At 35.8% G+C, this 26617-nt stretch overlaps 1 protein-coding gene across 4 annotated transcripts in view; it reads left to right on the plus strand.

Moving 5' to 3' along the window:
* Window positions 1-26617, plus strand: part of LOC134531206 (muscle-specific protein 300 kDa) — a 602384-nt gene that overhangs the window by 90659 nt on the left and 485108 nt on the right. For all 4 annotated transcript variants that reach the window (XM_063366862.1, XM_063366865.1, XM_063366863.1 and 1 more), the window contains exons 3-5: window positions 1415-1510; window positions 20678-20761; window positions 23053-23145. In XM_063366862.1, coding sequence (XP_063222932.1) covers window positions 1415-1510; window positions 20678-20761; window positions 23053-23145 — 273 coding nt within the window. The remainder of the gene's footprint in view (window positions 1-1414; window positions 1511-20677; window positions 20762-23052; window positions 23146-26617) is intronic.

Below are 26617 nucleotides of genomic sequence, written 5' to 3' on the forward strand. Positions count from 1 at the left end.
GAAAATGAAGTTAGACAATGAAAATAAATCATAACAGTGTGCGGTTAAGTTTATATAAAACTAGTATTGCAACTCACTAAAACCTCTATGTGTTTTTACGGTGCGAATGATAATGTATCTGTTTTAAGAGACTGGCAATCGTGATTTCCCAGAGCAAGGTAACAGCTTGTACCAAATGCAGGAGGTACTTTCGGGAATTTGTTTTGCATACCAAAATTATTTTGATAAGTACTAACTTGTTTAAATGAAAAGCAGGAGTCGAATGACAAGTTCATGCGGAATCACTGTTGAAAGAAAGGGAGGTATTTCTATAACAATGAAGGAAACATAACAGTTACAAGACGAGGCTTCAGAGTGCAAGCAGCTCAAGACAATCACCACGTGGTGATAAATATTAGATCAAGTAAGGAATTAGAATAAAATTTCTGGCCCTTTTAATCGTGAACCATGAGATGAAAATAAATTTATTGTAGAAAAAATACTCAAAACATTTTTTTTCCATTATTTATCATTGCAGGATCTGGAACCACAGTATTCAAGCCTAAACAAACCTCAAGTCAATATGCCTCAAGAGATTTATTTTTTATTGGTGGCACATAATTTAACCTGGATATGTATAGGCCTATAGTGCACTGAAGAATTTTAATTTTTCGCACAAATTAACGCATTCTTTCTATCCGGTTATAGTCTAATACAGAACAATTTAAAATGCATATAAGTACAGCAACACGTGTTACAACCTAACGGCACATATTTTGCTGAACATATAAAATCTTCATGTCAGACAGTATGTGAGATATTATTGTAATATTAAGAAACTAAAAAAAATAGTTAATGTTTCAGGTTATCAGAAAATTGTGTACCAAAAACGAAACCATTGAAAAAATTGTTTTATTCTTTATGAAAATAATTTTAAATTGACTATTCTATCAGTAGAGATTCACAATAGATTCTGTTTTAATTCTTCAATCACTATATTTGGATTTTTTCCTTGGGTTCTACTTTATTTATTTAAATATAATTTGGTATTGTTTTTTTTTTTCTCTCAATCATACCAGACTGCTCTTCCCCTCAGATATCGTGTCTGTCCTTCCACACACCAGATGAAAGCGGCGCCCGGGAAGATATGTCACTTATAACTAATGCTCGACCGCACACGACTACTAGCGCTCTCCGGCGGAACAGAATCAAAACCGTGACCTTGAACCGAGCCCTTAACTTTAACGAGTCGAAAGCAAGAAAAAACAAGGTTCGATGTATATATAGCAATGCCAATGGTTAAAAAAAATATATATATGAAAATATAGATCGTTTAGTCATTGAATCGATGTATTAGAATTGGCAAAGTGACATGTAGAAACATGACGTGGTGTGGAGGCAGCGACGCGGCCTGACAGTGTGCTCTGTGTTGCAGCGAGTTCCACCGCTGCGGATGGAGGACCTGATCGAGGACCTGAAGGACGGCACCCGACTGCTCGCTCTGCTCGAGGTGCTGTCGGGAGAGAAGCTGGTCAGTGCACGAACCTTGCTCATGGTGTCTGCACAAACATATTGCGTTCAATTAAGAGTGAGAAACAACATCAATTCCGCTGACTGTTCCATGTCAGTGAAGCGCAAAAATGCAGTAAAAATCACTCTCATCTGTCATTTTTACACAATTCATTTTCCCTCTTCGTCCATTCTCTTCTGTCCCCGCAGACGAAGTCGCGCTCAAAAGCACGTTATAAAATCAGATAGGTACAAAATCTATACAAAAAATAATAAAAAAGGAATACGAAAACCACTTTCAAAATGTATTATTCTTAAACGGTGTACTGTAACATAATATGTTTCCCGCCCAGATTACGTAATTCTTTATTTTAATTGATATTTATTTGCTATATGTAATTAGTTTTTAATACTTGAAACCTGTTTATTTTTAATGTGTATATCTATGTAATTGGTACTCTATGGACAGAAATGAACGTTTGAGACGAACAGACCCCTCTGAGGAGCTATTGACTTTTAACGGTAAACGGTTAATTTGACACCGTTTTTATTTAATGAAAAATGTTAATCCAATATTTATTTATTTGAATTTAATGAGAAATTTTGTGTTCCGCGCTATTGTTGCACGCAGATTTAAGGTGTCTGACTTTAAATAATGTAACTGTAGTTCTCGGCCAATCAGGAGCCGTAGTTAAAAATCTGTCACACATTGTTAAGAGGACTTAATTTAAGAAGTTTTAAGAGAGAATGAAATGGCCTGCTAATGAAAGAACTCCTACAAGACGTCGACGAATAATAATCCTGAAATATAGTTAGAAAAGATAGGCATCCGCACTAAAGGATGATAGAATTGTATTGTTAGGACGTAAATAAGTATTAATAGGGCTTTATCTAAATATATAAAGTTAATAGGAGTGAGAAATATACGTGAGTAACAAATGTCAGAGTTAGTTACTCCATTTCGCTAGTAATCACGTATCTCATCTACATATCGGTATTTTTGCGGCCCAATTATAAAAATAAACATTGATGAACTGAACTATTGTAAATTTTAACTACGAGAATATAATTTGATACTTTAATTTTACACACAACTGTCATCACCCAGTGGTCTGATGAGAGACAGCATCAGAGCTCTACCGACCTAAGTCATTTTATCTAGCCGAGGTAAAAACTTATATGAACCCTAGGTATAAACTGAACCTGTGTAAGAGATTTGCCAACCCGAACCAAAGAGACATTTGCTTAGTAACAGAATGTGCGCATCGTCACTCCAGACATTTTTAATTTATAGGTGTTCTGCAGTGCCAACAAATGGTTAGGAATTTTTGGAAAGTAATAAATAATTTTATTATTATTAAAATAAACCTGAGATATTTTCATTAATAAAAATTTTAAGTTACTAGTGTGTTTTATATGTTATTATAACTTACCCATCATAACTATAACCATACCTATGAATTTTAAGTAATTACCTAACTGTGGCCTAGTAGGAATAACACATAGGTACACAAATTGATTTTTATCTAAGTACCTACAGCCTTTTACATAGAGGTACATACATTATTAATTGTCTAACCAAAAAGTGGAGTCCTTTAGTACAGAGAAGTGTACCCACATATTTACTGGCACACCAAAGTGGGGCCATTTATATACATATAGATCAACAAAAGAGAAACTGGTGTGTTTCCGTACATATTTATCTGGCGCCTCAAAGTGTGGCCTCTAGTAGGTAGTACTCCTACAACGGTTTGGTTATGAATGAAATTACGCACCTTTATTTTGTCTACTTATTTCTTTAGTAAAACTGTTCGGAATTAATCACTCACTTTCCTTTCAGTGGTTACATATCAGCACGACACTGGAACTGCGCGAGCAAAGCCGCGGGATATTGGCTAGTCATTGCATAATGAAGAATAATGTGTGATAATTTGGCTTGTATTCTAATGTGTGTGTTCTCGCAACGTATAACGTGACGTTAAATCAGTGTTGAAATTAGTTGGGATATCCTGATAATGGAATAAATGCACGGCCAAACTGGTACAATATGTGCTATTTACGGCTGTAATAATTACCTACTGATTGCAAAATAATTTGAAATCGTTATATTCACTCACAAAAACTAACATGTAACAAGATAGGTACTTGAAAAATATACTTCACTCTATAAAGATTATAAAGCATTTGGAACACCTGTTTATAATATAAACAAAAACATTAAACAATTTTAGGAGCTATACACGATTTGAAGAATAAAATGGGTTTAAGTTTTCAAGTATCACTGCTTCCATTAAGCATTATGTCAAAGAGGTTATGTTGTGTATGTTGTGAGGTTGGTAATACGAGACAGTTGAGGGTGAGAGCAGTTTTCAAGATGGACACTGGTGAAGGAGGAACTAAGTTATGTATGTGTCATGTAAATGTTATAATAAACGAGTTTTAAGAAATAAATGAAAACAAGGTAAAGGATAAACAAAACATGGCGCAGTCGAGTGACTCGGACCTAACATTTCCCGCATAATCGATAAGGATACAGTGCTAATTCGCTCACGTGGCATTCCAGTGACAATGTCGGACACAAATAAACCGAGTGCGTTGGATTTATCGGGCAATGTTAACGAAAACTAGCGGAAGTTCAGGCAGAACTTTGATATTTATATGTTGGCGTCGGGGAAGTCGGAAAAACCTTCGGAAGTGAAAGCTGCAATACTTCTTAACCTTGTCGGTGAAGATGCGGTGGAAGTCTTCAATACTTTTAACCGAAGTGATGATGATCGAAAACAGTTCGACGCGGTGATAGCAGCATTTGAAATGTATGCTAGTGAGAAAAGAACTGTTCCGTATGAGTGTTTTGTGCTCTATTCGCGAAAACAAAAGGAAGGTGAGCCATTTCAGCAGTTCATCACGGACTTGAAGAAGTTGGTGCGCAGCTGTGAGTTTGGGTCCCAAACAGATGAAATAATTAGAGACTGTGTTTTCATGGGTGTGCGGGACAAGACTTTGCAGAAGGAAATGCTGCGAACCAAAGATTTAACCTTAGAGAAAGCATGTGATTTAGAGAAGCTAGCAGAAATCATCGAACAACAACTTCAGTGCCTTCAGTCTACAGAAACGCAAAAGTCGTCTGTGCCGCCCGAGTGGGGTGCTTCTGTAGCAGTTAGCACAGTGCAACATAAGGCTAAATGGAAGAAAGAGTCGCCGAAGTATTCCCCACAGACCAGTAAACAATTCCACGGGAGCAACTTGAAATGTAAACAATGCAACTTCCAGCATGAAAAAAATTAATGCTTTGCATTCGGAAAACAATGTTTTAAGTGTGGCAAACTGAATCATTTTGCCAATATGTGTAGAACTAATGGTGTAAACATAGTGAGACATCATCAAGAAGGGATGCCTGCTGATGAAAATGAAGAATGCTATCTTGTGAGCGGCATAGAGAGATGTCTGGAGTTAAGAAATGTAGACAATGTACAAAATGCTGAAGTAGGTAAACAAGGTACAACAATGTGGTTTGAAGTGGTTTTACTTGAAGATTTGAAGGTCAAATTTAAGCTAGACTCAGGCTCTGAGGTGAATATCATTCCTGGAAACATTTTCAGAAAGATCAATAAACAATTTAAGATAAGAAATACCAGTGAAGTTCTTGAGTGCTATGGGGGGTTCAAAGTCAAACCCATAGGAGTTGTTAACCTACGATGTGAAACCAAACATGTAGTTCAGTAGGATGGATTTCAGAATAACTGATGCAGATAGAACTCCTATATTGGGGTTACAGGCATGTGCTCAACTCAACCTAGTTAAAAGGGTTCATACAATGGAGAAGAACATCATCAAAACATCTATAAAATTACCATTAACTGAGAAAGAAGTACAGAGTAAGAACACTTTCATCAAAGATAATGACATTTTTACAGGGCTTGGAAAATTTCCCTATGACTGTAAGATCAATGTGCCAGCCAATGCAGTGCCAAAAATGTACCCACCACGACGTCCTCCTCAAACTATTGCAGTTAAGCTGAAGGAAACACTAGCTGTGTTAGAGAAGAAAGGAATCATACAGAAAGTGGCCGAGACAGATTCATGGGTTAGCAATCTTGTCATAGTTGAGAAATCTGATGGAACTTTAAGGGTGTGCCTTGATCCGCAAGACCTTAACTTGGAAATAAAGAGAGAGTATTACCAAATACCAACACTGGAGCAACTAACAGAAAAACTTTCAGAAAAAAGGTTTTCAGTCTTTGATCTTAAAGATGGGTTCTGGCAAATACCACTAGACATGACCTCGTGTGACCTGTGCACTTTCTCGACTCCGTGGGGATGTTACAAATTCTTACGTTTACCATTTGGAATGTTGTGTGCACCTGAGAAGTTTCAGGAACTAAATGAACGTGCATTTGGCGAGATTAAAGGCATTGTTGTTTACTTTGATGACATTCTTGTTGCAGCAGAAACTGAAGAAGAACATGACAAAATTGTGATGCAAATTGTAAACAGAGCAAGAGAAATGAATATAAAATTTAACCCTAAGAAACTTCAATATAAGATACCAGAAGTAAGTTTTCTGGTACATGTGTTTTCTGCAAACCAGATTAAACCTGACCCTAATAGAGTTGTAGCTATTCAACACCTACCAGATCCACAAAATCGGAAGGAGCTACAGAAGTTTCTCGGAATGGTTAATAACTTGCGGCCATTCATTTCAAATATGGCAACACTTACTGAACCTCTGAGAGAACTGTTAGAGGCTGATGTCACCTGGCAGTGGCTTAAAGGCCACTCTGATTGTGTTACTGACATCAAATCTGCTGTAAGTAGTGCGCCAGCCTTAGGGATATTTGATCCAGCAAAACCTCTTACGATACAGTGTGATGCCTCGCAGAATGGCCTTGGGTGCTGCCTACTTCAAAATGGACAGCCTATTGCATATGGGTCAGAAAGCCTAACTGAGAGTGAGAAAAATTGGGCTCAAATCGAGAAAGAGTTATTGGCAATTGTGTTTGCTACAACAAAGTTCCATTACTTTATTTATGGCCGTACTGTGGAAATTCTAACTGATCACAAGCCCCTGGTACCTATTATGAAAAAACCTGTGGCTAAAATCATGTCCTCTCGACTCCAACGGCTGAAGCTCAAATTGCTGAAGTACCACCTGGATGTACATTATTTACCAGGGAAAATGATGCACATTGTGGATTTGCTGTTACGTGGTTACATCAAGGATGGAGTAGATGAAGATGATGAAGACACTGTGCTAAAGGATGTAGTCAAACTAGTGAAAACGGGATGGCCTTACAAAAAAACGCATGCGCCGGTAAGTTGTCATCCGTATTGGCCAATTCAGAATGACTTGTATGTAGAAGATAATCTCTTGTTCTATGAGGACCAAATTGTTGTCCCTAAAAAATTACGAGGGAAAATGTTACACATGCTTCATGAAGGTCACTTTGGCATTGGTAAAACCAAATCCAGAGCACGCTCTTTGTTTGATTGGCCTGGTATGAGTGTGGACATAGAGAGGTTTGTGTCAGAGTGCAAAGTCTGTGAAAAGTACAGGATCACTAATAGAAAAGAATCACTTATCCCACACCCAGTCCCTACATTACCCATTGAAAAAGTGGGAGTTGATATTCTGGAGTTCGAAGGCAAGAGTTACCTTGTTGTATATGATTATTTCTCGAAGTGGTTGGAAATTGTGCTATTATCCAGTAAGCAGTCACATAGTGTAATTAGTGCTCTGAAAGGTATCTTCTGCACTCATGGGATACCTAGAACTATAGTTTGTGACAATGTTCCGTTTCAATCTTATGAATGTAAATGCTTTGCTCGTGAATATGAGTTCGAGTTTTGCACATCCAGTCTCCATTATCATCAGTCAAATGGCATGGCTGAAAAAGGGGTTGGAATTGCTAAAACCATACTACGCAAGAGCAAAGAAGCAGGAATTGAATATTGGCTGGCTCTAATGGAATACCGTAACACTCCTCTGGCTGGTCTAGAGTATGCACCTGCACAGATATTAATGAGTCGTCTTGTTAGAACACGAATTCCTATAGCAACCAATAACCTAGTTCGAAAGGTATTTCCAAATGTGAAAACAAAATTACTTTCCAAGCAGTTACAGACCAAGCAGGAATATGATGAAAGGGCACAGAGAAAGACCCTAGAATATGCCAGGGGTCAGCCTGCCGTGGTTCAAAAAGATAAAGTGTGGGAGCCAGCCACCATTGTGAAAAAAACATGAAACACCCAGGTCGTACATAATAAGTGACAAGTCAGGCAAGCTGTTGCGTAGAAATACTAAGTATCTGAGGCCATCCTGTCAAAAGGTATTGCCAGAGGACCAGTGTGCTGGTCCAAGTGGTGATCGTTTCAGTAAGGGCGATGTAAATGAAAATCGTAGAAGCAGTGAATATGTGGATGACGACAGGGACATGTGTGTGATTAATAATGCAAATTGTAGAAGCAGAGAATGTGTTGAAGATGACAGGGACTTGTGTGTGATAAGTAATTCTGACAAAAGTGAGTTTGCGGAAGTAGTGAAAAAGGTAAAGGGACAAATTAGCTCCCCAGACTTTAAAGGTTTTGATAACAGTTCGTTATCAGGAAATGTACCAAACAACACTGATAATGATTTGAATGTTCATGCCACTCCTCTGAATAAGTACCTATATTACCAGAGTAGGTCGCAAAATTTGTAAACCAATTAGATATCAGTAAAGGGAAGGTGTTGTGTATGTTGTGAGGTTGGTAATACGAGACAGTTGAGGGTGAGAGCAGTTTTCAAGATGGACACTGGTGAAGGAGGAACTAAGTTATGTATGTGGCATGTAAATGTTATAATAAACGAGTTTTAAGAAATAAATGAAAACAAGGTAAAGGATAAACAAAACAGGTTATGTATAAATAGTTTGATTAAAAATATATTCAGGAAATTATTTTTTTTGTTGGAATTATTTAACACGCTTTGTCGCGGTCCCATCTGCGACAGAGGGGTGGAGACTGGCGGACGTCGCTCAGTCGCTTTGCTGATGATTAGATGTTTGCTTGTCCGGCGCCAGCTCTGTGGAAAGAGCAGCCTCTAGCTCTGAGGCGGGAGTGGACCGTCGGCCCAGTGTGGCTGACCGAGAACGTCACCCACGCGAAGAACTCTGCAGCGAAAACTTAGTGGACTACTAGTTGGTGCACGTGTTGGGGGCCCGTGTATGACAAGGCAAATAGGCGGCAGGTGGATTAAGTCGTAAAGGAATACTACAGTTCAGGGGCAGTTTACTATAGCACATTGCTTTCAGAAGTGCCGCTACAAAACACACACATTATACCAAAGGAAACAAACAGAAAAACAGAAGTAACAAAGAGAGATTTGCGCTGGAGTGCGAGGCGCCTCGCACTCCAGCGCATGGAGCGGAAGTGATGTCACAGACACTGCGGACACTGCTGTGGCGTGCTGCGAACAGGGCTGGGACCCGGGCTTTAATTAACAGGCAAGGAGGTACGGGGGATGCACCACAATGCCGAAATGCCAAATTGACCACAACACCGAAATACCAAATTGACCACAATGCCGACAGCTAGAAAAGGTGATTCTCCGTGATAAGCAGGCCAAGTGTCCAATATGGAGTTTTATAGATTTAATGTATGGCCATGACTTACAAATAAACAAACATTTGGTTCCATCGCGAAAACAAGTGTGAAGAAATGGTTTTATGAAAATTCGCGGTTTGGTGAAACTATAGCAGTTTGTCTTAAATCAGATATTATAGCGTTTTGACGCCAATAAGATATTTTAGTATTTTGTCATCAATAAACATGTTTATAGCAATTATTCGCGTCTCTACACTGTTCAGACGATTTTCCATCATCTCTAACAATGGTGTTGCCATGACGAATCTTCTATGACAACAGTACAATGGCCTCACATGGTAGATTATTGAGAGTTTTAAAATTTTTTCGGTGATTTAAAATTAAAAAAAAAACCTTTTCGGGATTTTACCGTCGTTTATGGAACGATATCTACGTACTTTCACAATTTAAAGTGTCTAGCTCTCTGTAAGTATATTCGATACACTCGCCTGCGCTCTTGGGGGCTTTGTCTCCAAACCCCCACATTTTGTTGTATATGTTATAAAATCTTGAAGACTGGAGCTGTATATTTAGTGAGATTTTTTTTTTTGTGTTTTATATATTTTGAAAAAAAAAATAAAAAAAAATTATTTGTATGTTTATAGGACAGACAGGGTTGTTACATTTGGCAGGAAATTCCGCATGTACAGCTGCATAGAATATGTTAAATTTTATTAAATAAAAACGTGTATTTTAAAGTGATATTTGTAAACAAACAAAATTGCTTCGGTACCATCAGATTTCTGAGGCCAAACTAAGCAAGAACTATAGTTCTATAGGAAGTCTCATCCTTAAATAGCAGTGAGCATTTAAATGTCAATTTTTTTTTCTGCTGCACGTTTTATGCCATCAATAGAGCTTTCCTTGTTTCGTTGTGTTCTATAGCCAGATCTACACAATCTAGCAAAACCAATTTTAATACAACATTGTATTGTAAAGAATTTTTTTTTTAAATGTTCTGAAATATGGTATTTTGTATAGGAAAATTGGATAGAGAATTTTGTAAATACATTATTCTATAGTACTTTATCAATAGCATTATCTGATAACATTAATTATTTATTTCTAAGGAGTGATAAATGTAAGACATGTTCTTTTGTTTTCAACTGTTTCCTTAAACACTTATGTAAAGTATTTAAAATCAAACATTTTTGCTCTTTTCAGCATACCTAGCACATAAGTTTATAATGCCTTGTTATTAATAGTGACGGACTGTTATGAATAGTTTCTCCTGTGAAATATTGTTTTTAGCATTGAATTATATTTTTGTCAAAAGGACAAGTATAATAATACTGTCAATAGCCTCGAATTTATAGTTTTAAAAATAAATAAACATAAAAATAAAAATATTGAAACTTATTAAAATTAATGATGTTAAACAAATACAATTTTTAACATAAAGCTGGTCTGGAAATTGTGGTCCCAATTTACTGCAATCTAAGCATAAGCTAGACTATAGCCGTATGCGCAAACGTTAAGATTCAAGGTATGAAGTTCAGTTCCTAACTCCATGGTATGTATATCTTATCTAAGAACTATTTTTGAGGCTATGAAAGTTACACGTGATGAAGTAAATAAACAATGAAACTTGCGCCTCGTACGAGTATGTTGTTTGATTTATTGTAATGATTCACTATATATTATATTATTCGGTTATCACTGTAGTAAATAATCTGCAATATAGATAATATTACTCTAATGGCAGTTTTTAAAATAGAATGTTTGTGCCATAACCTCAATGTGGCGAATGTATTAGAAAATGCTTTGATAGCTTTGGAGAGAGAATTAATAAAAATTTTAGTTGGCTATGAAAAGCAAGAGAAAATTTCACGTCAATGATTTGATTCTGATTATATTAATATCTACAGACACTATACGTGAAACTTGCTGAGCAACACGAAGCTAAGGGTTGTTGACACGTGCGTGAGAGACGCGCCTCTCGTCCATACGGCGCCGTCGGCAGCAGGCACAGCTTATCGACCCCACTACCCCTTCTCCTCTATTCTTCGAGTCTTCCGTGACTGCAACGACATCTAGACGGAACTTTATGGACGCCCTGTGCTGCCTGTGCTGTAATGAATCACTGCCATGACGAGTGTGCACGTGCCCCGTGGACGGTACCTACCTACTTGCCTTCTGCTCCGCCCCGTAGCATTTCTCTATGGAACATTATTCTTTTGGTTGGGGGGGGGGGGGGGGTGTAATTGTTAACTTTCACCCTAACAAATTTTAACATTTTTAGTGACAGCAAAATTATTTTGTAGTGACTACATACCTGTTTGTGATTGCTTCATCTCCTTCAGTAATTACATACAGATCTGATTTTAGTTACAAATAAATTGTAATGAGTCCATTAAAGTTTTTTTGGGAGGTATGAATTTGCATAAATTTTTTTTATTTCATTCAACTAATAAAAAATCATCGGGCAAGGGTTGGCCGAAAAAAATTATTCAATTTTTTTTTTCTCAAACCTTTTATTAAAATTAAACTCAGGTTTTTCAGAATTCATGATTTTATAACTAAATGCTGAAAGTTCAATTGAAGGACATCATTAAATGAGACCATTTTGCAAGAGCATATACAGGATGTGGTAGGAAGGGGTAGGGTGGAGGGGGAGATAATCTTTTGAATTGGAAAAGCAAGGAGCTGTGGATAGAAAATTTGTAACTAATCTCCACAAAGTAATTTTTTTTATTAAACAATGGCTTTTCTTTTGTTCCTGTTTATTACTGTATTGTATCATAGTCCCTGCACCCCCACGAAAGAGGTTGAATTCTAGAAAATTCGCCCCTTCCATTTTGAACTAAATACAGCGTTGCCATACTTAACTGTGAAGTAGTATTGAAAAAACATTTTGCTGAACATAATTGTTTTATTCTGGCATAATTTTCCTTTCTTCAATTATTTGTGATAGGTACATATAGAAAGCCACAGGCTGGAAACATTGATGATGATGATGACATAGAAAGTAATAAACCAGCCCTAGTCTTCTCGCATATGCCTCTCTCTCATGCACACAACTCGAACACAACTAAGTAGGTCCTAACTATGTGGGATTAACTTGTGCACTATACTACTAGACTCCTGAGGGTAAAACCTTACCAGTGCTAGACCTGTATATGGTTGTAGCTATGATAAGTTTGTCAGCTGCTGATACAGAAAAAAATAAATAAGATGAGAATTTTTGCATGTAAAAAACTTACATTGAGGACAAGGGGTTTGGACAGTTACATCTTCATTCTCAACCTGCATCACTGCCTTTGAAGTTTGTGGTTCCATGTATCGTAACAGCTTACCTTGCATCACCTAGGGTTACCAACTATTTCACCCTGACCATAAGGGACACTGAACCCCACCTGATAGAGCGGGGGGTCCAGGGGTCCTCCCCCGGAAAAATTTGAATTTTAGATGCAAATTGGTGCTATTTTAGCAGTTTTTGTATCTGAAAATAAATTATGCACCTGCTTGAAATATTAAAATTTTTTGTATTGGCCTAATAATTTTTTTGAGTGGTGAATTTAATACATAAAGATATTTTCACTTAACAAAGTATAAAAATTCCAGACAACTCATATGTGATTGAACATTGGTAAACTAACTTCAACTCTCTCCAATGCAAAATGTGATCAGGAAAAAAGTGGGAGAAGGAGAGGTTGCTAAAGAGCTACAACAGAATTTTGATCACTAGTGGCTTGTTTTACGAAATAACTGTTTATCTTAGATTTTTCACTCGCATTTGCTTGTTGAACTGTGTTTCTATGTAACAATGTTGAAGCATGCTGTTTTAAATCGTTTTCACCGCCGTGTGCTATTGAAAACTCTCTTTTGCAAAGTACACATTTGGCTTTGTAACTGTTATCACTACATGTTAGCCACTTATAGTTATGTTCCCATCGAACTAAATTAACGCACAGCCGTTTTTTTTTTTCGCGGTGGCGAATCGCACATTTTTTTCAACTCAACTTTACCCGATTTACTCAACTTTATCCGTTTTCAACTCAACACAATATCAACTTAAACATAACAGACTAAGCGCGGACGAGTGATGCCACCTGTCGGCGTCAACATGAACTATTTGGTGGCCAGTGAACTGCGGAGTAAACGGAGCCCCGCAATGTCGCAATACATATAACAGGTGGTGCGGCGCAGGCGGGAAAATACTTTTTCAATTTTATGCAGGTGTGTGAATTGAACTTTAAACAATATACGGGACATATCACGTCCCGTCCTGCCTACGTACGGGATAATTCTTTTAGTCATAGAATACGGGAAATCCCGTACAATACGGGATGGTTGGCAACCCTAACATCACCCAAAATAACATATTGCCTTCACAGAAATCTGGCTTAATTTTTTGTAACTTAACCCTTTCAGTCCATTCGTCCACTAGAGTGGACAATTTATATCTCAATTATACGTGGAGTATACCAAACTTTGAATGTGTGGGTTAAGGTATACCTACATTCTAGTGGACATCATGCTTTATGGCTATGAAATAAATACTTTTTATTTTACTTTTATTAATTATTATAAAATATTTATACATTAATATTATACTTGTAGCATAACATTATTACCACACAAAAAAAAAATTGTTCAGTTACAATAAATAAATAAAACTTAGGTAGGCCTACCTATGTCTGAGGAATTGACAAAGTGTGAGTGAAAGTTTAAGGGGGGGTGGGTTATATATTCCCATTGTATCCTTGTCTAAATAGTGGATGCTTAAAAAATAAATATTCAAACAATTAAAACTTGTTTCTTATTAAGTTAAAATTATTTTCTGACATCATAACCACTGCAAGTTCTTATTTGTTTTGGGTTACATCAAAATCTTTTTATATATTTGAAGCCTATGGCCATAACTATGTGTTCAATATTTTTTGTCGGAGTATGGCATGATTATAGACAAACATTTATTTTAAACAGAAACAAAAAGTATTAAAAGGTGTTTGTTATTTGGTCTGATATTTAAAAGAGTAGGGCCTGTGATAAATTACAACGAATAAAGAAACAAATTTAGTTTGTGTCTAAAGTAATAAAATAGCATGTTATGTAACATAGTTTGTATTTATAAATAACTGCAAAACTTACCTCTATGTAGTGTACACTTTTTGTTTATACAAATCATAAATAATAAATAAACTTTTCTTTGAAGTATAGTACGAATTACTTTCAGTACACAAAAGAATACACACCTTGTCAGATTTAACAGCATGTAATACATATCCTGCCTATTTACCACATATTTTATTCCTCATGATGGATTACGTGCAACCAGGGTTGGCTGATTTAAACCACGGTTTAAACCATGTTTTTTTTTTAAAAAGAATGTTTTTTCTTAAATATATTTTTAAATACAATATCTTCTTAAATTTTGATCAAAGGTCTAATTCCACTCTAATAACAAAAATACTTTGCTCATTAATGTTTCTTGTCATACACAAACAAATAATTTTATACTAATTAAGATTTCATAATTTAAATTATCTGAATAAGTTGTATATTATACCCAGCTAAATACGTACTTCTCTAAAATTTATTTAACTAGTAAATGTAGTCAAAAGTGTAAAAAAAAGGAAATAAATTTATTATTTTAAAAAACTCCTATTTTGTGGGAAATCCCCGACTGTACTGTAAATGCCCTTTCTGTGGGAAACACCCATTCAATGAAGAATCTTCCTCCTGTGGGGAAACACCCTTTCTGTGGTTACGTCCCAGTCAGATGTGCAGATTGGCTGGACTTCAGTTCTTTGATGTTATAACTTTTTGGTTCAACATGAGTGGCAAAAAGTTGGATGTTGTATGGCTTTCATTTGAACATGCTTAGAACCAAAATAACTAATGTAATAAAAAAAAACCTGGTTTAAAAAAGAGTAATTTTTTTCCAACTCATTGTGCAACTCAAATTCACGCCATTATTTTACCATAGAGTGGTTATACTTACTCTTTTATGGTAAGATATTCCAGAGATGTCTGTCTTCAGAAATGAATTACCATCTCACTGAGGGTGGAATTCATAATCGGGGACTTATTTGGCAAACAAACACTACTTGGCGAAGTAGTTCTTATTATATAAGAAAGTCTTATACACGTGATGAATGCATGATGTTGAAACAAGTACTTTGTGAAGTAATGAACTGTCTCCGTGCTGCTCCTCACCTTGTGGATCTAGGCATGTGGCCATGCTTACGTGCAGAAGCAATACCTCGTGTATTTATAGGCCTTTGTAACAAATGCATGAGGTTTAAAACCAGCCTAAATTATTTGCATGTGTTAAAATACCGCCCCTTAAAAGAAAAGTAATATTGAATGTAATACATAACTTAGTCTTTTATAACATCTCGAATAAACATTCTGTAGCATATCTGACTGACCAAGTGAACACAATAATGTGGCATGGATTAAAAATTGTTACTACTTCAAAATCTAATTACAGTATGGCATTTTTGGGCTATATTTTTGTGCAATTGCCTGTTTCCATCCAAATTCCATCATCAGCGCAACAGTAATAAATGGAGAGTAATGCTGAAGTCAACTACAGCCCACATTGGAGGGAAAACAACAAGCACTGTTTTGTTGACTGTGAATTCTTTACAAACAAGCAAAACCTATTTTGCAACTGTGGATCCTTTGGAAACAATCATTATTTATTTTGTGACTATGACTTCATAATTAAACTACTTGAGAAATAAATACTTTATGACGTGTTCAGTGATACTTACTTCACCAAAACAGTGTCATTTTGATTGATACATTATGTATGTACTTTTACAATATAATAATTTGTAATAAGCATGTCTTGGAACAATAATTTTAAAAATAAATTAGCAGGCATACCTATGTGTGATTGTAAAATGTTCCAGTTTCATACTGTAAAAATTAGTTACTTATTACCAGGGCCGGATTTAGAGGTCTGGAGGCCTCGGGGCAACAGAGGAGCGGAGGCCCCTGGCCCCAAATTATTTTCCAAATAAAATGAACAATTTTTTTCAGTCGAGTTTTCCAATAAATAATTTATTGTGAAATCAATTAGATTCTCTTAGTATTTAAAAAACATATATAAATATAATCGGAGACAAGAATTATATGAAATTAAATTTTAGTGTTATTGAACATTTCTGTTAATATTTAACAATAATATAATCATGTATGTACAAAGTACTGTAGGTAAAGGTAAAACAGCGAAAAAAGAATATCAAAGGAAAATATGTTTACTAGTGTTTACTTGTCGGAATTGGAAAGTTTTTTTTCCGAAGTCTCTATTGTGGGAGCCCTCCGTTTGTGGGGGCCCTCCGTTTGTGGAGGCCCCGGGGCTTTCGCCCCGGTTGCCCTCTCCTAAATCCGGCCCTGCTTATAACAGTTGCAATACTATAATAAGCAAAATTTTTCCAATTTATTTAGTACATACATTTTGGTACTAACTCCATGATAAATAATTTACATTCATCGAATTTAATATATTTGTGTAATCTGAGTTAAGATTTGATTAAATATTCTGATTAATTTTATGATTTTTTTTTTCGGCATTGTGGTCCTTTATGTTGTATTAACATTTGTGTCAGTGTTTGTGGTGTATTAATGTGCTTGGCGGTGTTATTTAGGCTTTATCGCAATTAACCATATAATCTTGTCCCTGTTGATGAAGCATTCAGTTATGATTACAAGTCACATAAGAATAAATTTAAATTTATAATTTTGTTACAAAAAGCCACTACATTGTCATTCAAATTGATATTTTATTCATTTGATGTCTGCCTTCTGAAATAAATTGTTGTCTCAATAGAGATTATGTTAAGTTCTCAGAAAGAAGCTACTGAAAAAATATTTACGTGTATATGTTAAACTGTGTGCACATTTTGTGTTGTTTTTTTTTTGCGAGAAAAAGATGTTGAATTGGTTATTAGGTGGTATTAATTTTTAAAGGACATGTTACTTACGAAATAAGTTAATATGAAAACAATAAAGCATGTAACCTATTTTTTGGCAACAAACCATTGGAAAAGCACTATGAGCTGGCCATTTGCTAAAAGTTCAGAACCACTCAGTGTTTTAGCATTCTTTGGCAATGAGAGGTAGATATATTCTAAAATTCTGAATCATAAATCTATTTGGCGGATGTAAACAATTTAAATAAATAAATATTGTTCATTAACAAATCATACGTTTTCATAGAAAGCCGCTAAATGTCCATTTGGTTCTTAATGAAAGTAGATTACACACAAGGTTAACCATCACCGGCATCGCCCACTCAATTAGAGTGCATAATAGGGAGTTTATCTGTGCAGATGACCCTTAACGGCTGGTAACATTGAGGTCACGGAGACAATGAAGAGTGAGTGATGTGGAGTGTATGGAACCCTGATTCAACCCACGGCCCACTGCGGCATCCACCACATTTGTCACCTGCCAAAAATTCAGGGTCAACCCCTAATATTTAAATATTTTGTATTTAAAAAAAACAGGAAGTTATGTAAAATATGCCTTCTTTAAAGTCCAAGTGCCCCTGATAAATAAAAGAGACTGAAGTTAAATATTTGCGACTAATGAAGATAAATCCTAACAAGTAAATTTTACTTCATCTGACTGCCCAGCTCATGTCTAAATATCAGTTCAATTCTTCCAAACAATAAATTTCTGTATTCTTTTCTTGACTTCTACATTATCAACTTCATTTTTATGATCACATGTGCCCTAGTGCATGAGAGCTTATCCTCCATACATTATGTACATATGTTTTGGAATATTTTTTATTGTTTTATTTGTTTCATATGTTGTTATTAAAGAAACTGTTAGCTGTAGTTTTTTTTTCAGTGTGCTGGAAGTATACTCTTGCTTTATTTACGTAAGTCTATGAGGAAGTTTATTTAAAAAAATTTAAAAAAACATTAAAAACATGTTTTTTTGTTTCTTAAGTTACACTTTTGGTGAAATTTAGCATTTAAAATATTTTAGCACATTGCTTATATGAAACTGACAGAGGGTAAGCACATAATGTCCCTGGGGACTACATAAGCAAGGAGTTATGCTCGCGCAGAGGGGGTCGTGGGTTCGTAATCACCAGGCGGTATGACTCAACTTATGAGCACCAAGGCATTGTCAAACATGATTTACAGCCCTGATCATGGAGATGCCACCTGTGCCAATTAACTGTGTGACGTATGACATCATTCCATTCCATAGCTTTGCAAGTACCTTTTATATTTGCCTTAAGTTATGTATGTCACCTACTCATACCTACCTCCTTTACTTACAGTACCATGTCCATCCCTTCCCAACTCTCCGCTAACTTCTTATTGGCCCCTATGTTTTAACTGTACGGTCACTCTAAAATACATTCAGAATTCAGCAGAAATCAAAGTACAAATTAATTCAGAATGAAATTTTTTTTTTTAAAATTGAAAATATTAATTTTACAACTGTAACGGTTATATGTTTAAAGTCTTAAATAGTTTATATTATAAAAGGATTCAGTAAATAGATTACTCAATTAATTAATGTGCATTTAATTTTAATAAGTATTACTGCTGATTGTTTTGAAACTATCAACTTTTTGGTAAAGTGAAAGTATTTGCTGTCAATTGTTGTTCCATTTCTCTGGCGCACACAGTGGGGCGTGGGCTCAGGGTGACCTGGGTGCTGTGTGTGGGTAGTGTCAGAGAGCTGGGCTCCACTAAACCCTCATTCTTGTCGACTCTGCCTCACGCAGGAAAGAAAGTCTTGTTTTTACATTTATGGTATGTGTGTGTCAGGGCCCCCACATGGCCGGTGCTACCGTTGCTATGGCAACGGGGCCCATGGGTCTAGGGGGCCTGCGAAGGAAAGAAAAAAACTTAAAACAAAAAAGTAGACAATTTTAAATAAATCATAAAAACAATTAAACAGTAAGGCCTAAATTTAGTTACCGATGAAATATTACACCAGAGTAATATTATTCGGAATATGCTGTGCTTACAGAACGTGTCTGAATCTACAACTGTGAGTAACAAAACCACCACCAATTGACGTGACACCATGTTGACAGTGCAGATCACGTACACTAATTTATTTGCCATTATTCAAAATAAATTTACGTTGACAATCAAAACACTGACTTAAAACTAATTTTAATGTGTTTTAAAAATAATTGTGAAAAGGTTAAAATATATATATATAACTAAAACAATGTACATAAAGGAAAAAAAAAACATTTTTTTATCTCTGTTAGAAAAAAAGGGGGGGGGGGGGGGTCATCATGACTTCTAGCAACGGGGCCCACAGAATGATGTGGGGGGCCTGGTGTGTGTGTATAAACATCACATATGCACTTATGTTCACACAAAAAAAAAGGAGTAGTTTGGATGTTAGAGTTATTGCTGTTGCAAATGATCATGGAAGAGCTGTTGTCTGGTTGCTACATCTGTTAGCACGAGAGTAACACTATCCAAATTTAACGACTTGTGGGACTCAGAAGTTGTTTGTCATGCCTGAATGTGACATAAAAGGGAATTGAGGATGGAGCAACATTGGTGACGAGTGGAAATACCCCTGAGTAAAACTTAACTGCAATGGGAAACTGTAAATTATGTTTCCTCATGTAAAATTATTCCAGTATTTGCCTAGGATTGTTATGATGGGTGGCTAGTAACTTTAATTTGCAGCAGCAAGCCATGGAAAGCAGACTAATGTAGGATTAATGTGCGGTAGGGGGATATACCCTCCCCCTTAAGATATAAAAATATGTGCGAGATATCAGTGAAGACAGTATGTTATTTTGGGTGATGATAATGTAATTTACCAAATCCTTTGTTGATGATGTATGATTTTGAATACAAATTTTCTTTTCTTATTTTTGATTTTTTTTTCAAATCTCCGGAAATAAATTCCTGTATCCGTCACTGAGGGTTAAATTGCGTGGTTCACAGTTAATTTTCTACTTTTTATGCACACATTCAGTGTCTCTTTTTAAATTGTGTGTTTTTGCACTAAACTAATTTTAGATTTACATTATAGTCTTGGTTAACTGAGGTTCCGTATTATCCAAGGTGACCTAAAGTGCTATTACCAGCAAAGACTGTTAAAAATTTGCTTGAGAACCTAAAACATGATCTAACTGTTGTTGAAAACTTCAAGAAAGTTACTCTCACAGATGTCATTTACTGGTTAAGTGAATCATGAAGTGACATGAAAGATTCTACACGAAAGAAAATATGAAAAACATCACCCTGAAAAATGATACCACTGAGCCAACTAAAAACCAAAACAATTTTATTATTATTTCCGTGTTATCCGAGATTTGGCTTATCCAAGGTTGTTGCGGTCACCTTCTAGTCTATATTTGCCACTAGCAATCACTTTAGAGCTTAGGTTTGAATATTTTTAATTTTTATCTTCATGCATGTGCATCTACAGTATGCAATTTCTTTCACAATAGTTAGCTTAGGTTTGTTGTAATAAGAATGGCCTTTTGTGTGATTTCTTCCATTGACTTGATACTTTTCCCAGTGCCTCTATAATAGGGCAACTTGCAAGATTACAAAGCAAACTGTTACGTGCCGTGCTTGTGTAAGCTGTTGTAACTGTGTTCCAGCCCGTGGAGAGGGGCCGCAACTTGAAGAGACCACACTTCCTGAGCAATGCCAACACTGCACTGCAGTTCCTGCAAAGCAAGAAGGTGAGCAGTCTCGACACAAAACTGTGTGCTCAAATGCTAGAAGGTGTTTTCTGTTGGTTTTGTGCCCCTGTTCAGGAACGAGGAGGGCAGCACTCCTGGATGTAGACCATGTCAAAACTATTTCAGTATGTATGTGTGTGTATAAATACATACACACACATACATACACACATACATATACACACTCAACTTATGAGCACCAAGGCATCGTATATGTAATACACATTCTGACTTGCTAATGTTACATCTAAACATCAAATATAATACCTTTTTATCGACAAGTAATTTCTGTCTCTGTTATAAGCAGGTAAGCTCTTTTCACTTGCTAGTACAAACCGTGTTAGTACTTGATGAAAGAAAGTTTTGCAGTTGAGGGGTCTGCCTAGACAGGGGTGTATCTGTGTCAGTGAGGCGGGATGTTAAGTGCGACACTCGCTGGTGCTTCTATCGTGGTATTGCCTCTTAAGCTCAAGGCTATCGTCGTGCATAGGGCATCTGAGCATTAACAACAATGGTATATGATGAAGAAAAGTGTAATGTAAGTTCCTTTAGTGCTTTCAAGGATCTGTACCGGATGTTTCATGCCTAAAAATTATTCTGAAAATACAGTTTTAGCCCTTTTCACTCTCCTAATAATACAGTTTAAAAACAAATACAGAAAAAGCCCTCAGGGTATTCTTGAATGATTTTCGTAAACAGACACCACTCTGTTAAAACTCAGAAACTCAAACCTACAAAATGTTTGAACTGAAACTTCTTTTTACAGCAGATGAGGTGAGTTGAGGTCGGAGAGCAGTTCTCTGGAGTGAGTGGCTCGATGGGAGAGGGCAGAGGAATAACAAAGTAGAGAGTTGGACAACTGTAAAACTGTTTGCAGGTTTTTTGTCACCATTGTTGTGATGAATGTGTGCCACTAGTATGAGTTGACCTCCTTTGTGTACTTCACCAAAGGAAATATAACGGTATTGACCAGCACTTTCAATTAGATGATAAAAAATTGTTTCCTTTTCCAATTCATTTTTAAATTTTTTCCTCCAGAACTCCGGGCAAACAGGCCGGCGTGGGGTCTGCTAGTCATGGGCCCTGTACCCTGTACCCCATCTTGCCCCCCTCCCTCTCCCCCAGTCTCCCCTGGCTGTACAACAGTACAGTGTGTCTGCAGGTCGTGGGAATCCTTCAAGTCGCAAAAAAGTAAGGAAACTGAAGCACTGGTCATGAAAGGTCCCTAATAAGCAGTACTGGTGCAAGACGTCATAAAAGCATTTTGGTAACTTACATTTCGCTTTTCAACTCTCACTTCAGTTTATAGTCGCACGTTAAATTTAAAAACGAAAAAATGTGAGGCGCATGCAATGGAATATGAAGAGTTCTCCTAGGTCACGAACAATTTTATTGTACTGCAAATGGTATGTTTTGCATGCTCCCCATATTTTTTTCATTTTAATTGTGTGTATTTTCATAGGTATTATAAATTTACAATCATAAATTTTCAGGACAATCTGTAATGGGGTTAAGAATCTGTATGGGGCTAGGAGAAATGATTTTATAGCTTTTAGTCCATTTTAAAAATGGGTATATTAAAATTAAAAAAAAAATTAATTATTATATTTTGCTTTTTAGTCTTTTGTGTGTGAAATATTTCAATGCGTGATGTAGACACTGACTGCAGAGTGCAGTGTTATGCATCCCTCAACACTGAACGGTTCTGCTCATAGCCTAATGCAACGAATCTGGGGCCAAAACAAATAAATTTGTACCAAACAGGCGAACAAACAAACACACAGCCAAGAAAGCAAGTTAATATTGCATTGTCATCCAGTTCTGAGCTATTTTCAAAGTTTCACGTCTTTAGCTCATCGGGAAGTTAGTTTAAAATTGATTGCAAAATTTGTACCATACAGACAGAAGAGTGACCAGTTGATGAAAACGTTGTAATAGTTGTAAACTGTCCACTTAAACATATGGCAAGTATTTCTGAAAAGATTTTAGCTATCTAACATATAAATCACTGTGTTCCTGTAAATTATAGAAAATTTTATTTTGCATATGCTCATGTAAATTAAGGTTGTATAAATTAAAAAAAATCGTCCTTTGATAAAAAAAAAAACTTGTAGAAAATTTTTTATTAAAAAGTCTTGAAAAAGTGCCCAAATTGGTTGACGAGGTATTTGTTACCACTCAGCAATAGTTACTGAGTGAATGTCCAGGTATTAAAACAGGCAGCCTCAAAGTTAATGTGGTCTGAAATATAATCTACTTGTAGATGTAACTGGTGCTATGATTGTTCACAGATCAAACTCGTGAACATCAACTCGTCAGATCTGGTGGACGGCAGACCCCCGGTCGTCCTCGGACTCATTTGGACTATAATACTGTACTTCCAGGTGAGTGGACGCTCTGAGCCCACCACTCTGTCCTTAGCAGCCTGCATGATGCTGTAGGGTTGGTTCCGACTTAAACAATCCACCAAAATATTAGTACTGCAAATGGTCTAGTTTGGTTACTTCCTACGTAATGCTATGATCATGGTTAGGTGGGTTGACCACTGATTCAGTAAAAATGCCTTTGTACACTTTCATAACTATAGAGTTTTAAATATATTAGTCTCTTTATCGTACAGTAAACATATTGCTTAAGTGTATTGATTAGCACAGTGAAAATGTATATTACAGTCAAGAAAGTTAATGTAAAATATTAGAACAGTCATGTGTTTTAGTTTAGATGAATACACTAGTATGTATTTTTATTATGAGAGTTGCATAATATTTTGGTGAATATGTAGTGTCACAAATTAGTTTAAAAGGAAGGTGACATTTCTTTGATTACGTAACAGTACAAAACTATTTGGTGAAATCAAACAATGTATTTTGACTATTCACAAGTTAGTAGACTTGGTACCTATTATGCTTAATACATTTAAATATACATTACAAGTTAACTGTTGTACATTGCCTCATTCATTTTCTTTTCTGTTAATTAAAATAACTATAATAAACGTGTTAGTTTAAATTATCTTAATGGGTTTTGCATATACATATGAATTATCTAGGTGCCAGTTGTTAAACCTAAATCATAATTTTCCAGAGAACATCGATCCCTCATTAGCTCATCTTCAAATTATGCGATTCATTAGCAAGATGTTAATTTTACTGCCCCGTTCTTGAATAGCACAACTGTAAATTTCAGTTAGCACGAAACTGCCACCGGCAAAAAAAAAACGTTGGACATGATGCCACAAAGTCTGCTTGAACTCTGTAAACAACAGATGTTCCATGGCATACAATTAGCTATACGAGGGGGGAAAGAGATGTGCGCACAGGTCTGACTACACTACAGACTGTTGTACAAACATCAGTTATGATAAGATCAGTTCTAACTATGGAGTGTAAAGGACCAAGTGTTTTTAGTTCCGCACGTATACCGCCGCTGTACCGGCCTGTGACGAACTTCAGTCTAGCCAGTGGCAGGGAACTCACATGCTCAAATACAAAGCAGCGTCTGCCCATACGTCTGCCGAAACTATACGTGCGCAAGCGTTTGCAGTTGGAATCATAAAGGAATCATGGCTTCCGAGTAGAGTGAAATGCATTGTGTTCAAGTATTTGCGACAAAACTTGAAGTATTACTGCATGCAGAATGTTATGAAGGCCACACTTATGTTGGTCACCTTTAATTTTTAAGTAAGTGAACTGTGCATAAAATGGTACGAAATAAGGACTCTATCAAACTTTTATATAAGTCTGATGCTATTTGTTGTACTAGCAGAAATATATTTAATATTAGATACCGGAACAGAAATGAACAGATGATTGACATGAAAAAGGTTATTAAATGAATGGTGCAGTGAAAAAAATCACGGGCCTGACAGGATTGGTGTGAACCAAGCGGTGATACACTAATAAGCACTTTAATTTTTGAAAAATTAAAATGTAAATATCAGGACAGTAATATCGGTTTCACTGCCAGTAAAGGATGGTTTGAAAACTTTGCGGAAAGGTACACAATGTGAGTTGAAGGTCATGCCCAGGCGGGCAAGTCAACCAGCCGACTGACGATAAGTACCTCCCGTTACGCAGTGTCGTATTTGTCATACAAAGTATTCGATGGTAGGCTTATAAAGATAAATGGTGTGACATATTTATTGTTGAGTATGATTCTATGCATTTAAATTACTTAAAAAATATTTCCCTACACATTTTGGAACACTTTAAGTAAATCAATAAATTAGCCTCACTATTTATGGAGACCAATGCTTCAGAATACGCTATTTCGGATAGCACAAACATTTTTAGGAACACATTAATCATTCTAATTGAGAGATTGGTGTAGTTGAACGGTTTAACAGATGAGCATAGTGTCAGAATCCAGACTACATTTAGAGTGTAATGAGTTCTAAAATACGTTATGTCAAGGCTTATACTTCTGGAGAAGGGAGAGAAATCCAAAGTTGAAATCACCTTCCTTTTCTAGTTAGATGGCACTCTGCACTTGCCTACATACTAAATGTGCTCAGAAAGTGTATTAATTATATGTTGTATAAAGTAAATGAATAAATCACACTCTTTATTTTTCCTCCACACAAGCTTCGCTACAAAGGAATTATAGGGGTAAGTTCAGTACACTCAATTTTTAGTTAATGTAGGCATACCTCTTGTAAAAGCGATATTATTTATTACCATCTTGTATTATAAATGTTAAGGGTAGAGTTTTTATTTGGTTGCTGTTAGGCCTTTTTCAGTAGCCACATTCCTAACGAATGTGTTTCTGGATAACAGAATATAGCAATAATTTTGGTGTTAGAAACCATGGCCTTTAAATAATAAAGTGGCAGGTTACCTTAATCAAAATATTGCAATAAAGGACACAGCTTTTCTTATTTCTCTAACTAGTGGCTAGTATAGTTATATTTATCGTCGTATACTATTTTGTTGTTTAATAAACTTATCAGGTCTAAGTTCCATTAAAATTTTAAATATTCTGTTGAAAAAAATGTTGTAATGGGTTTGTGATAATGTGACATTCTTGATAAATATTTTTTATCTACAAATTCAAGAATTCAGTCAAAAAATTGAAAAATTAATTTTAAAAAATTTAATTCACATTTTTATAATACCAGGTAATAAATTTAAACATATTTTATTTTTTATATAGTGTAGTGCAAGAGCTGTAATACTCACATGCCATTGTGCCAATATTTTTTGGGGAAAAAACTAAATAAAGAAGTGTATGAGCTAGATTGAAAGTATTTTTAAACAAAGTGTTGTTAGGAATTTTTATTATATAACAGTGTAGCCAGTTTTGCATTAATAAAATGAAGAATACCCATGTAAAAGAATTTCCATTTGAAGGATTTTTAAAATTTAATTTGTTATTCACTGTTATTATTAAAAAATACAAATGTTAATAAGTTGAAACAAAATTGTTGAAGCATTGTGTATAAATATTTTTAATTTGAAGAAAGACATGTTTTTGAACATTGGAACATTGAATAAAAGTGGCAGTTAAGTGTGGCCTTGGAAATATATTGTGTTGATGAGGTGCATCTACCTGTCTGCCAGTACAACCCACACACAGTAGCGCAGGTGCAGTTCACTTGCCCACGTACAGCAGGGCTGTTGAAAGAGAGAGAGAGGAAGAGGATCAAAGATATAGGATGAGGAGGAAGAGGATGAGAGAGAGGATGAGAGAGAAAAAAGGGGATGTGAGGCATAATACTGAGGCCTAAGCTTCAGGGTAGCCCGGTTCAGTTTCTTCGAGATTGTTAATAGAAATAATAAGAAATTTTACAAGTTACATGATTCACAAAGATCAAGCTTTCAGTTAGTTGGTTTTTAGATATGTTTTTTAAATTGGGGT

This window comes from Bacillus rossius, chromosome 3 (assembly GCF_032445375.1).
Source record: "Bacillus rossius redtenbacheri isolate Brsri chromosome 3, Brsri_v3, whole genome shotgun sequence".
Taxonomy (NCBI): Eukaryota; Metazoa; Arthropoda; class Insecta; order Phasmatodea; family Bacillidae; genus Bacillus; species Bacillus rossius.